Source organism: Oryctolagus cuniculus, chromosome 7 (genome assembly GCF_964237555.1).
Source record: "Oryctolagus cuniculus chromosome 7, mOryCun1.1, whole genome shotgun sequence".
In the NCBI taxonomy this organism is placed as follows: Eukaryota; Metazoa; Chordata; class Mammalia; order Lagomorpha; family Leporidae; genus Oryctolagus; species Oryctolagus cuniculus.
This window is the reverse complement of record NC_091438.1, coordinates 44,269,387-44,283,015: the sequence shown is the minus strand read 5'-3', so window position 1 is coordinate 44,283,015 and position 13,629 is coordinate 44,269,387. Positions and strand designations below refer to the sequence as shown.

General features: G+C 44.1%; 1 protein-coding gene across 3 annotated transcripts in view; it reads right to left on the bottom strand.

Moving 5' to 3' along the window:
• NUP210L (nucleoporin 210 like) overlaps nt 1-13,629 on the bottom strand; it is a 125,805-nt gene that overhangs the window by 89,334 nt on the left and 22,842 nt on the right. For all 3 annotated transcript variants that reach the window (XM_070077685.1, XM_070077684.1, XM_002715340.5), the window contains 2 exons: nt 12,651-12,757; nt 11,875-12,015 (listed from right to left, as the gene is read on the bottom strand). In XM_070077685.1, coding sequence (XP_069933786.1) covers nt 11,875-12,015; nt 12,651-12,757 — 248 coding nt within the window. The remainder of the gene's footprint in view (nt 1-11,874; nt 12,016-12,650; nt 12,758-13,629) is intronic.

Genomic DNA, 13,629 nt, shown 5'->3' with positions numbered 1-13,629 from the left:
GTAGCTTAACCTGCTGCACTGCCTCTATGGAGATTTCTTTAAAAATTAGAAATAGCAAGGCAGGTGCTGTGGCATGGTGAGTAAAACTGTCACCTGCAAATGCCGGCATCCCATATGGGTGTCAGTTCAAGTCCCAGCTGCTCCTCTTTTCCTTCCTTCCTTCCTTCCTTCCTTGCTTGCTTCCTTCCTTCCTTCCTTCCTTCCTCTCTCTCTCTCTCTCCTCCCTCCCTCCCTCCCTCCCTCCCTCCCTTCTTTCTTTCTTTCTTTCGATTTATTTATTTGAAAGGCAAACTTAAAGATAAGGCAGAGGCAGAAAAATAGAGGTCTTTCATCCGCTAGTTCACTCCCCAAGTGGTCATAATGGCTGGAGCTGCACTAATCCAAAGCCAGGAACCGGGAGCTTCTTCTGGGTCTCCCACAAGGGTGCAGCAGGGGCCCAAGAACTTGGGCCATCTTCTACTGCTTTTCCAGGCCATAGCAGAGAGCTGGATTGGAAGTGCAGCAGCTGGGACTCGAACCAGAATCCATATGGGATGCCAGCACCGCAGGTAGTGGCTTTATTGGTTATGCCACAGTACCAAACCCAGCTGCTCCAGTTTCCATCCAGCTCCCTGCTAATGTGCACAGAAAAGCAGCAGGTGGTAGTCCAAGTGCTTGGGGCCCAGCACCCATGTGGGAGAACTGGAAAAATCTCCTGGATCCTGACTTCAGACTGCCCAGCCCTGGCCATTGCAGCCATCTGGGGAATGAACCAGCAGATGGAAGACCTCTCTCTGCCTTCCTACTGCCTCATAACTCTGTCTTACAAATAAATAAATAGGGGCTGGCACTGTGGCACAGTGGGTTAATGCCCTGGCCTGAAGCACCGGCATCCCTTATGGGCGCCAGTTCAAGTCCCAGCTGCTCCACTTCCGATCCAGCTCTCTGCTATGGCCTGGAAGAAGCTCCTGGCTCCTGGCTTCGGATTAGCGCATCTCCGGCCATTGCGGCCAATTGGGGAGTGAACCAGTGTATGGAAGACCTCTCTCTCTCTCTCTGCCTCTTCTCAAATAAATAAATAAATATTTTTTTAAAAAGCCTAGAAATAGAACTGCTATACAGTACAGCAATCCCACTATTGGGTGTGTGTATATATATATATACATATATATATACAGACATGAAATTTTATCAGAGACACCTATTCCACCATGTTTACTATTGCACTGTTCTCAATAGCCAAGATATAGAATCAACCAAAGTGTCCATCATCAGATGAATGGTTAGAGATAATATAGAATACTAACCAGTTATAAAAAATGAAATTGGCTGGAACTAGAGAACACCATATTAAGTGAAACAAGTAAGACACAGAAAGACAAACACTGCATATTCTCACTCATCTGTAGGAGCTAAAAAAAAAATAAAACCAAAAACCTCAATCTGAATGCAGAATGCTGATTACTAGAAGCTGGGAGGAGAGGGACTTTGACAGAGGAGAGGCTGGTGCCGCAGCACAGCAGGTAAAGCTGCCGTCTGTGGTGCCGGCATTCTATATGGGTGCCAGTTTAAGTCCCAGCTGCCCCACTTCTGATTCAGCTCCCTGAAAGCAGCAGAAGACGGTTGAAGCTCTTGGGTCCCTGCATCTATGAGGGAGATCTAGAAGAAGCTCCTGGTTCCTGGCTTCGGGTAAGCCCAGATCCGGCTCATTCAGCCATTTGGGGAATAAATTAACTGATGGAAGATTCTCTCCCCACGCCTGCACTTCTCTTTCTCTGCCTTTCAAATAAATAATTTTTTTTTTTTGACAGGCAGAGTGGACAGTGAGAGAGAGAGACAGAGAGAAAGGTCTTCCTTTGCCGTTGGTTCACCCTCCAATGGCCGCCGTGGCTTGCGCGCTGCGGCCGGCGCACCGTGCTGATCCGATGGCAGGAGCCAGGAGCCAGGTGCTTTTCCTGGTCTCCCACGGGGTGCAGGGCCCAAGCACCTGGGCCATCCTCCACTGCACTCCCTGGCCACAGCAGAGGGCTGGCCTGGAAGAGGGGCAACCGGGACAGAATCCGGCGCCCCGACGGGGACTAGAACCCGGTGTGCCGGCGCCGCTAGGCGGAGGATTAGCCTAGTGAGCCGCGGTGCCGGCCTTAAATAAATATTTTTTAAAAATAAAATAAAAAATAAATAGGGGAAACAAGGTGTGGTTCATCAATTGTGACAAATATACGAATACAACGTGTTAATTATAGGGAAAGATATTGTGTCTAGCCCTGCTCCCACAGTCCACTGAGCTCCAAAGAGACAGCGCCAGGACAAGTGAAAGCCAGACAGGCACTGGGTGACTCTGTACCTCCACGAGGAAAAATAACTAAACAGGGGCAAAGGAGATGACATGTTTGCACATTCTTCATGCAAACTTGCTGGGGACAGCACAACAAGAAACATTCAGATGCTTCTGTCAACTCCTCAGAGTTTTCTAAGAAGTTCTCAGAGAAGTTCTCACGCCTGCTAAAGAGAAGGGAAAATTTGAAGACATGGCAAAGGCAGACAAGGCTCATTGTGAAAGAGAAATAAAAGCCTATCTCCCTGCTAAAGGGGAAACAAGAAAGAAGTTCAAGGGTCCCAGGCACTCAAGAGGGCTCCTTTGGCCTTCCTTGTTCCGTTCTCTGATAGCCCCAAATCAAAAGGGAACATCCCAGCCTATCCATTGGTGGTGCTGCAGAGAAACAGGGAGAAACGTGGAAGAACACTGCAGCAGGTGACAGTCCCCTAGAAAGAAGGATGCTAAGCTGAGGGCAAAACACGAAAAGGATACTGTTGATATTGAGCTAAAGGAAAACCTCATACAACAAAAAAGGAAGTTGTCAGGGCTGCAAAATGCATGAAAAGGAAGAGGAAGATGAAGAGGATGGTGATGATTAAGTAGGTTCTAGAACAGTTCTTTTTCTTGTCTGTGAAGCATTTCTGTACACAACTCCTTTTAAAGAAAAAAATTAAATATAAGGCTGTGTCAGATTTGTTTTAAATTGTACAGTGTCTTTTTTTTATGCATAGTTAACACACTATGATTGGGTCTTTGGACAGTCCTGTCCTGGTGGTATTTTAACCTTGCCTGGTGCAGTATGGGGGTTCTAAACTGGCATGGAAATTTAAAGCAGGTTCTTGTTAGTGCACAGCACAAATTAGTAGAGGTTCTTTCCACATTATAGTAGGGGTCCTTTCCAATGCATGGGACTAAAAATTTTAATTTCTTAAATAATTAGAGAGAAATAAAAATGTCATAAATCCCAATGAAACATCCCAGCAGGCGGAAGACATCAGCAAAAATGGCAAAGTGCAGAGTTACAAGAATCCCTACATAGAAAAGATGGGCAAAAACTCTTACAGTAACCATATCAGAACTCTGGGAAACTGCCAAAGGCTTATTGCAAGCAAGTGAACATGGAATCAAGAAAAAGGTGACATAAGCATGGAGCTTGAGAAAATGTTTGTCAGATCATTAGCTGACACCAGATCAAAGGACCAGAGATCTCAGAGACCACCATGACAAAGAAGATACTCTTAAAAAACAGTTTAGGAAGCTCACTAAGCATATAAACTATAACTCACAGCAAGCAACAACAATAAACCCTGGGGAAGGGGAAGAATCTGATTTCCAGAGTTACCACTTTGTAAAAACAAAAATGTCAAAATTTCGACAAAAAAAGTTACAAAACATGCAAAGAAACATGAAGGGATGGCCTATTGCCAGCGCTGTGGCATAGTAGTTTAAGCATCTGTCTCTGGCACTAGCATCCCTATATGGATGCTGGTTTGAGTCCTGGCTGCTCCATTTCTGATCCAGTCCCCTGATGATGGTCTGGGAAAGCAGTAAAAGATGGCCCAAGTCCTTGGTCTCTGCACCCATGTGGGAGACCTGGAAGAAGTTCCTGGCTCCTGGCTTCAGATCAGCTCAGCTCTGGCCATTGTGGCCATCTGGGGAGTGAACCAGTAGATGGAAGACCTCTCTGTCTCCTCTGCCTCTGCCTCTCTGTAACTGTGCCTTTCAAATAAATAAATAAATCTTTAAAAGATAAGGTTTATTTTATTTAAAAGATAAGATTTATTTATTTATTTATTTGGAAGTCAGAGTTACACACAGAGAGAAGGAGAGGCAGAGAGAGAGAGAGAGGTCTTCCATCCACTGGTTCACTCCCCAGTTGGCCGCAATGATCGGAGCTGTGCTGATCCGAAGACAGGAACTTCCTCCGGGTCTCCCACATGGGTGCAGGGGTCCAAGTACTTGGGCCATCTTCTACTGCTTTCCCAGGCCATAGCAGAAAGCTGGATCTGAAGTGCAGCAGCCGGGACTTGAACTGGTGCCCATGTGGGATGCCAGCACGGCAGTTGGTGGCTTTTCCTGCTGCGTCATAGCGCCGGCCCCTAAATAAGTCTTTAAAAAAAATAAAAGAATGGCCTAGTCACAGGAAAAAAGACATTAACAGAAATTGTTACTTAGGAAGCAGACATTGGACTTATTAGAAGATTTTAAATTATCTCAAATATGCTTATAGAAGTAATGAAAACCATGATGAGATCAACATCTTGTCACATACACAGCATCAATGCAGAACTAGAAAAATATTTTAACTAATTAATTTCCACTTTATTTGAAAGGCAGGAGACAGAGAGAAACCGTCCACCTGCTGGTTCACTTCTTAAACACTGGTAACAGCTAAGGCTGGGCCAGACCAAAGCCTGTACCAGAACTCAACCTGGATTTCCCATGTGGGCGATAGCAACCCAAGTTTTCTTGCCATTATCTGCTGCATCCCACGTGTATATTCACAGGAATCTCAATCAGAAGGGATTCAAACCAGGTATGGGAGTGTCCCGAGTGGTGATATAACCATTGTGCCAAATGTCTGCCTCTTGAGACAGAAATTAGGCCAGCGCCGTGGCTCACTCAGCTAATCCTCTGCCTGCGGCACCGGCACCCAGGGTTCTAGTCCCAGTTGGGGCGCTGGATTCTGTCTCGGTTGCCCCTCTTCCAGGCCAGCTCTCTGCTGTGGCCCAGGAGTGCAGTAGAGGATGGCCCAAGTGCTTGGGCCCCACACCCACATGGGAGACCAGGAGAAGCACCTGGCTCCTGGCTTCAGATCAGTGCAGCTCCGGCCGTAGCGGCCATTAGGGGAGTGAACCAACGGAAGGAAGACCTTTCTCTCTGTCTCTCTCTCACTGTCTAACTCTATCTCTCAAATAAAAAAAGAAAAAGAAATATTAAAGGGATGGGGCCAGCACTGTGGCATATCAGGTAAAGCCACCACCTGCAGTGCCGGCATCCCATGTGGGCGCCAGTTCAAGTCCCAGCTGCTCCACTTCTGATCCAGCTCTCTGTTGTGGCCTGGGAAAGCAGTAGAAGATGACCCAAGTCTTTGGGTCCCTGTACCTGAATGGGAAGACCTGGAGGAAGCTCCTGGCTCCTGGCTTTAGATCAGCGCAGCTCCAGTCGTTGCAGCCAACTGGGGAGTGAACCAGCGGATAGAAGACCTCTCTGTCTCTCTAACTCTCCTTCTCTCTGTGTAACTCTGACTTTCAAACAAATAAATCTTAAAATAAATATTAAAGGGAATCCTTTAAGCTGAAATGACAGGATTGATTCTTAAAACTCCATGGATATCAAAATCTGCAGATGCTCAAATACCTTATATAAAATGATCTAGTTTTTTCTTATAACCTATGTGTATCCTCCTGTATACTTTAAATCATCTCTAGATTACTCATGAAACCTAATATAATGTAAATGGTATGCAAATGCTTACTACAATGTGTTGTTGCAGAGTGGGGAATGTCCAGCCATGGGCCATTATAAGGCCTGTGAAATCCTTTGGTCTGGCCCCGCCAAGGCAATTGCAGGCAGGTCTTGAAATTCAATAAGTCTACAGCAGGTTAGTTTTTAAGTTGACAATTTTGTATGGCCCATGAATGATATTATAAATATCCAAATGGCTCTTGGAAGTAAAAAGGTTCCCCACTCTAGCATGGAATAATAACAGGGAAAAACGTCTGAACATGTTCAATACAGACACAATTATTTTGCCCAATCTTTTCCATCCATGGTTGATTTTATGCACGTGGAAACCACAGATACAGAGGACTGACTGATTACATTTTGGTTTTAAACTCTTTTCCTTCTTGGATGACTCAAAAAACACATGCAGAAAACAGTAATTATGAACCTATGCTAATGGGCACACAATGTACAAAGATGTGAGCGGTAGGCTGGGCTTTGGGGTGAGGCAGGTTAAGCACCCCATATCAGAGTGACACTTCAGCTCACAGCTCCTCTGCTCCTGATCCAGCTTCCTGCTAATGCACCTGAGAAGGCAGCAGATGATGGCCCAAGTGCTTGGGGTCTCTGTTGTCCATGTGGGAGGCCAAGATGAAATTCCTGGCTTCTGGTTTCAGCTTGGCCCAGCCTGGCTGTTGCCGGCATTTGGGGAGTGAACCAGCAGATAGAATATCAGTAGTGTGTCATTATACCTTTCAAATCAAAAAAATAAATAAATAGGGGGAAAAAAGATGTAAGTTGTGACAACAACAACATAAAGAGGTAGGAACAGAGCTCTATAGGAGCAGTTTTTGTGTCTTACTGAAGCTAAGTTTGTATCAGTTGAAACCAGATTGCTACAACTTCACTTTTTCTTTTAAGATTTATTTATTTATTTGAAAGGTAGAATGACAGAAAAATACGGAGAGACAGAGAGCAAGATCTTCCACCCGATGGTTCACTCCCTGCTTGGCTGCACTGGGTTATTTTTTGATGCCTTGCCAAAAGCATGAGCAGGTAACTGGTTAGGAATTGCAGAAGCCATGAAACAAGCGCTCCACTAGGAGATGCTGGTCTTGCACACGGTGGTTTAATCCACTGCACCATAACACTGGCCCCGATTGTTACAATTTTAGAAAATGTCTTGTGGGGCTAGCGCTGTGGCATTGTGGGTAAAGCCACTGCCTGAGGCCCAGCACCCCATATGGGCGCTGATTTGAGACCCAGCTGCTCCTCTTCTGATCCAGCTCTCTGCTGTAAGCTCCTGGCTCCTGACTTCAGATCAGCCCAGCTCCAGCCGTTGCAGTCATTTGGGGAGAGAAACAGTGGAAAGAAGACCTCTCTCCGTCTTTCCCTCTCTCTGTCTGTAACTCTACCTCTCAAATAAATAAATAAATAAATAAATCTTTTAAAAATAGATTTTATTTGAAAGGCAGAGTTACGGAGAGGCAGAAGCAGCGAGACAGAGAGAGAGAGAGAGAGAGAGAGAGAGAGAAAGAGAGAAAGAGGGAGAGAGAGGTCCTCCATCTGCTGGTTCACTCCCCAAATGACACAATGGCCGGAGCTGGGCCAATCCAAAGCCAGGAGACAAGAACCTCCTCCAGGTCTCCAACGTGGGTGCAGGGGCCCAAGCACTTGGGCCATCTTCCACTGCTTTCCAAGGCCATAGCAGAGAGCTGGATCAGAAGGGGAGCAGTCGGGACTCCAACCGGCACCCATATGGGATGCTGGCACTGCAGATTTTATTTATTTGAGAGGTAGAGTTACAGACAGTGAGAGAGAGAGACAGAGAGAAAGGTCTTCCATCTGCTGGTTCACTCCCCAAATGGCCACAACAGCCAGAGCTGTGCCAATCTGAAGCCAGGAGCCAGAAGCTTCTTCTGGGTCTCCCATGCGGATGCAGGGGCCCAAGGACTTGGGTCATCTTCTACTGCTTTCCCAGGCCATAGCAGAGTTGGATAGGAAGAGGAGCAGCCAGGACTAGAACTGGCGCCCATATGGGATGCCTGCACCATGCCTACTGTGCCACAGCACTGGCAGCAACCATTAATCCTTATCCATTAAGAAATTAACAATAAAAAAAAGAAAATCAAAATGATGAGCATATACAAAAATTAACTGAAAAGGTATAAAAGACCTAAATATAAGAGCTAAGACTATAATATTCCTAGAAGAAAACATAGGGGCAAATCTTCATGACCTAAAGCAAGAATCAACAAAAATAACAATAAAAATTAAATTGGACCTCATCAAAATTTAAAATTCTTGTCCACCAAACATCTGTGTCAAGAAAACAGGAATGGGATGCTTGCCTGGCTCGAAGTCTCAGCTCCATTTCTGATTCCAGCTTCCAGGTCATGTGCACCCTGGAAGGCAGCAGGTGATCACCAGGGCCGGCTCTGTGGCATAGCAGGTAAAGCCACTGCCTGCAGTGCCGGCATTCCACATGGGCATCCCATGTAGGCATTTAGGAAATTAACCAGGGAATGGAAGATCTCTTTCTCTCTCTGTGTGTGTGTTTCAGCCTTTCAAATAAAAATAACTAAAAATTTTTAAAAAGAGCCAGACCAGGAGAAAACTACAGCATGGAAGAGAATATTTGTAAACCATTTGTCTAAAAAAAAAAAAAGTGTGGTGATTATGAAATTTTATGTGGGCAGAGAGAAAGTATTGTAGACTAAAGGAAGTGCATTTATGCAAGGGTGAGGAGCATCCGGCCCACAGGCCTTGGAAATCATTTGGTCTGGCCCTGCCGAGGCACCTGTAGGCAGTATTTGAAATTTAATGAATCTATAACAGGCTAATTTTAAGTTGATAATTTTGTATCATCTGCTAATGATGTTACGAATACCCAAATGGCCCTTGGCAGGAAAAAAAATATGCCACCCTTGGTTTATAGAAACCGAAACCACAACAACTGAAAATTTAGAGATAAACAGGAACAAGACATTTTCTAGGAACTTGAAAGGTCAGTATTTCTAAAGCGCAGGAAAGGGAAAGTGACAAGACCTGAAGTTAGAGAAGCTGTCGGGCCAATTCTCTCTGTCTCTCTCTCTCTCTCTCTCTCTCTCTGCTTTTCTTTAACTGCCTTTTTTTTTTTTTAAGATTTATTTATTTATTTGAAAGACAAAGTTACAGAGAGGCAGAGGTGGAGAGAGAGAGAGGGGTCTTCCATCTGCTGGTTCATTCCCCAGATGGCTGCCAACAGCCGGAGCTGTGCTGATCTGAAGTCAGGAGCCAGGAGCTTTTTCCGGGTCTCCTACATGGATGCATGTTTTCCCAGGAGCATTAGCAGGGAGTTTGATGGGAAGTGGAGCATACGGGATGCCAGCACTGCAGGCAGCGGCTTTATCTGCTAAGCCACAGCACCGGCCCACTACCTTTCAAAAAAAAAAAAAAAAAAAAAAGAATGGCAGCAACCTGCCTTGAAAGTCTAGGTGAAAAAAGTGAAGATAGTAAAAAAATGAATGAATTTGAATTTGAGGGGCCGGTGCTCTGTGGCACAGTGGGTTAAAGCCCTGGCCTGAAGCGCCGGCATCCCATATGGGCGCCGGTTCTAGTCCCGGCTGCTCCTCTTCTGATCCAGCTCTCTGCTGTGGCCTGGGATAGCAGTAGAAGATGGCCCAAGTCCTTGGGCCCCTGCACCCATGTGGGAGATCTGGAAGAAGCTCTTGGCTCCTGGCTTCAGATCGGTGCAGCTCCAGCCGTTGCGGCCAATTGGGGAGTGAACCATCAGATGGAAGACCTCTCTCTGCCTCTCCTCTCTCTGTGTGTAATTCTGACTTTCAAATAAAAAAATAAATAAATCTTTTTTAAAAAAAGAAAACAAATAAATAAGTATTTTTAAAAACTCACCTTGGGGCTGGCATAACAGGTAAAACCACTGCTTGCTATGCTGGCATCCCATGTGGATACTGCTCCACTTCCGACCCAACTCCCTGCTGATGGCCTGGGAAAAGCAGTGGAAGACAGCCCAAGTGCTTGGGCCCCTGCCACCCATGTGGGAAACCTGGAAGAAGTTCCTGACTCCTGGCTTCAATCTGGTCCAGCCCTGAACATTATGGACATCTGAGGAGTGAACCAGCACATGGAAGATCTCTCTTTCTCTCTGCCTCTCCCACTCTCTGTAACTCTTAGATTCAAATAAATAAATAAATCTTAAAAAAAATTCCCCTCAAAAAACCAAAAGCACACTTTTCTTGAAAACAAAAACAACAAGAACAAAAAAATCAGGGGGTTGGTGCTGTGGTGCAGCAGGTTAAGCCACAGCCTGCAGTGCTGGCATCCCATATGGGTGCCAGTTCAAGTCCCAGCTGCTCTACTTCCGATCCAGCTCCCTGTTAGTGTGCCTGGGAAAGCAGAAGATGGCCCAAGATCCTGGGCCCCTGTGCTCATGTGGGAGCCCCAGAGGAAGCTCCTAGCTCTTGGCTTCGGCTTGGCACACCCCTGGCCATTGCAGCTATTTGAGGAGTGAACCAACAGATGGAATATCTCTCTCTCTCACTCTTTCAAATAAATTAATTTAAAAAATCAGTATACTTATGTATTTCTGAGGCATTAGAAACAGTTCGTTCCTCATCCCTGTACTCCGTATCTATTTCTGGCATTATACCATATGGAAATTAACCAAAAGGAAAAACTGTCAGAGATACTCAGTTATGCCATTTACAATAGTAAAAATCCTGGAATTGCAAAATTTCAATGTTGGGGGTTTGGCTAAATTGACATAATAACCCTCTCAATTTTTAGAATAAAAAGTTCTCTCTGTGGAGCCAATGACATGTGGAAATGCGCCTATAAAAATGTGCATTTTCCCTTCTTCACCACCAAGGAACACCTGTGTATCTGTTGTACTTTTATTATGGTGGAACTGATGGAATTTGGTTTTAGTTCTAGATTTAAAATTGTTCCTTGTTATGGAGTTGAACATCTTTTTGCCTTAAAATTTGCCTTGAAAAATCTTAGAATATGGATCACTTGCATGTAAATATTGCCCAAACAGTATGAGAAAATTTTGAAATTAATAGATAAACCTATTAATTGGATCTGGAAAAAAAAAGAAAATGTGCATTTCTTAAATGAATTCCAGATGATACACATGACCACAAATGCAGATATGGAATAACAATGATTGGACAGAAGACTTGGAGAGGCACAAACTGAGTGTACTGTCTACCAGTTTCCTTTTCATTTTTGAGATAAAGGTGGTGTATGCCATACAAAGTTACTTCAGAAAGTTTGGGAAGGGGGTGCTGGCTCTATGGCATAGTGAAGCCCTGTAGTGCAGGCATCCCATATGAGTGCCAGTTCAAGTCCTGGCTGCTCCACTTCTGATCCAGCTAATGCACCTGGGAAAGCAGTGGAAGATGGCCCAAGTGCACACACCTGGGAGACCTGGACAGAGTTCCAGGTCCTGACTTCAGCCTGGCCCCACCATGGCTGATGTGGCCATTTGGGGAGTGATAGATGGAAAATCTAGTGGATGGAAGATCTCTCTCTCTCTCTGTAACTCTCCCTTTCAAATAAATAAATATTATTTTAAAAAGTTTATGAGAGGGGTCAGCGCTATGGCGTAGTGGGTAAGATTGCTGCCTGCAATGCCAGCATCCCATATGGGCGCTAGTTCAAGTCCCAGCTGCTCTACTTCCGATCCAGTTCTATGCTGTGGCCTGAGAAAGCAATAGAGGATGGCCCAGGTGCTTGGGCCCCTGCACCCACATGGGAGACCTGGAAGAAATTCCTGGTTCCTGGCGTTGGATTGGCTCAGCTCTGGCAGTTGCGGCCATTTGGTGAGTGAACCAGAGGATGGAGGGTCCCTCTCTCTTTCTCTCTCCTTCTGCATCTGCCTCTCTGTGACTCTGCCTTTCAAATCAATAAATAAATCTTTTTCAAAAAAAAATTTATGGGAAAATGGAATAAAAGACAGGTTTACTTTAGTGCAAAAACTTTTAGAAATCCATATATGGTTTTATCATAATGTACATTTTCAGTGATGTTTTCAAAGACCTCAGGTATGTCTACTTGCAAATTGGCAAGTCTGTCAACCCTCTTCTGTGCTCTATGGATACACAGACCATTCTTTTACTTCCTACCTGGGAAATGATGGAAGTCAGGGATGCATTTATCACCACAACACCATTCTTCAAGGCTTTGACTACATGGTAAGATCCATTCACAGAAGTTAGTTGCTCTTCAAAGTACTCCTTTGGAAAGTCGTATGTAATCCTGAGATTCTGAAAGTCAGCCCAACAGCAACACAAACCTGAAGATACATTCTTCCCCTAAAGCCATCTTCATCACAAAGCATTTATAAAACAATGTCCATGCAGTCAGCATATAAAGAAATGAAAACACAATCTTTGCCTCATGGAAATTCGAAGTTGGGAAGATGTAATTTAAAATGGTACTAAGTTTTTGAAAGATCCATCACGAATAACAAGAATCAAAGCGTATGCAAATTTTGATGTAATTTTAATGCCATTCCATAAGTTGATAGTTCTTAGGGGGATAAAAAGGACCCTGGAGAACAAATACAACATTTCACATCTGATGTTCACACTGCTGCTCTAATCACTACAAAACTTTGTAACCACCTCTGAAGTGAAGTTGTAGAATAAAGATTTCCTCCACAGATTTACCACTGGTCCCCTCTTCAACTCTTCTATAATTCTAACTGAACTATATCTTCTACTTCCAGCTTAGCATCCCTCAAGGACGGAACTATTTAATAACAATAACTAAAAAAAGTAAACTTGCACTTTAAAGGGTAAATCTGGAAGCAAACAAAGAGAGAAGGCTTCTTGGCCAGAAAGATGGCACATTCAAGAAGTTACTCAAAGAGCTAGAAAAGCACAAAAGAGAGACTCACATTAGAAGTATAGACCTTTGTGCTGCTTTTATCAAACACTTCTACTGTAACGACATACACCTGTCCCACCTCTAAACTCCAACGGCCTCCAGGTTGGACAGTGAAACCTATACACAAATCAATAAGCAAAAATATTAGAAGAGGTCAACAATTTTCTACAACGAAACTATACAGACAAGAAGACTCACTAATAGATGGAGTAGTTTCTGATGAAGATCTTTTTGCTCCTTCTCTCAATTTGTAAAGTAACCTGGAGTTCCAAAAAATCTCAGGAATAAAGACTCTGACTTAAATTTGTGGACAACAATAAACCACAATTTTGGCTCATTCCTAATGTGTCAGGTAAGCTGGCAACTTATTTCAGTCAGAATCAGTTTTATAGGGCGTAAGGACATTGACATTCATTTTTTCCCTTTATGATGTCTCTTTTCCTAACTCAAACACTATATTGCAAGAATCTTCACATTTTTTCAGTCTATTTCAGGATGTTTCACTCTTGCAAATAACATTTAACTACCATGAACAATGTGAGAAAATATGTTCAAATAAAGTTGAGTTCAAAGTCAGTTAAGTCTCAAAAGATGCAGATACAATCTAAGCTATTAACACACTTATTTTGGTGAAATTGTTTAAGCCATTCAACTTTTTAAATATCATTGTCTAAAAATACCAAAAGGGGTAGGCATTTGGTGCAGTACTTAAGACACTTCTTGGGATGCTTACGTCCCATACTGGAATGCCCGGATTCGAGCCTCAACTCTGCTCCCTGCTAATAATGCACATCCTGAGAGGCAGTAAGTGATGGCTCAAGCACCTAAGTCTCTGCCACTCACATGAGAGACCTGGATTGAGTTCCTGGCTCCGTGCTCCAGCCTGGCCCAGCTCTGGCTATTGCAGGCATTTGGGAAGTAAGCCAGAAGATGGAAAATCTGTCTCTGTCTCTCTCTCTCTCAATTAATAGAAGTAAATAAACGTTTAA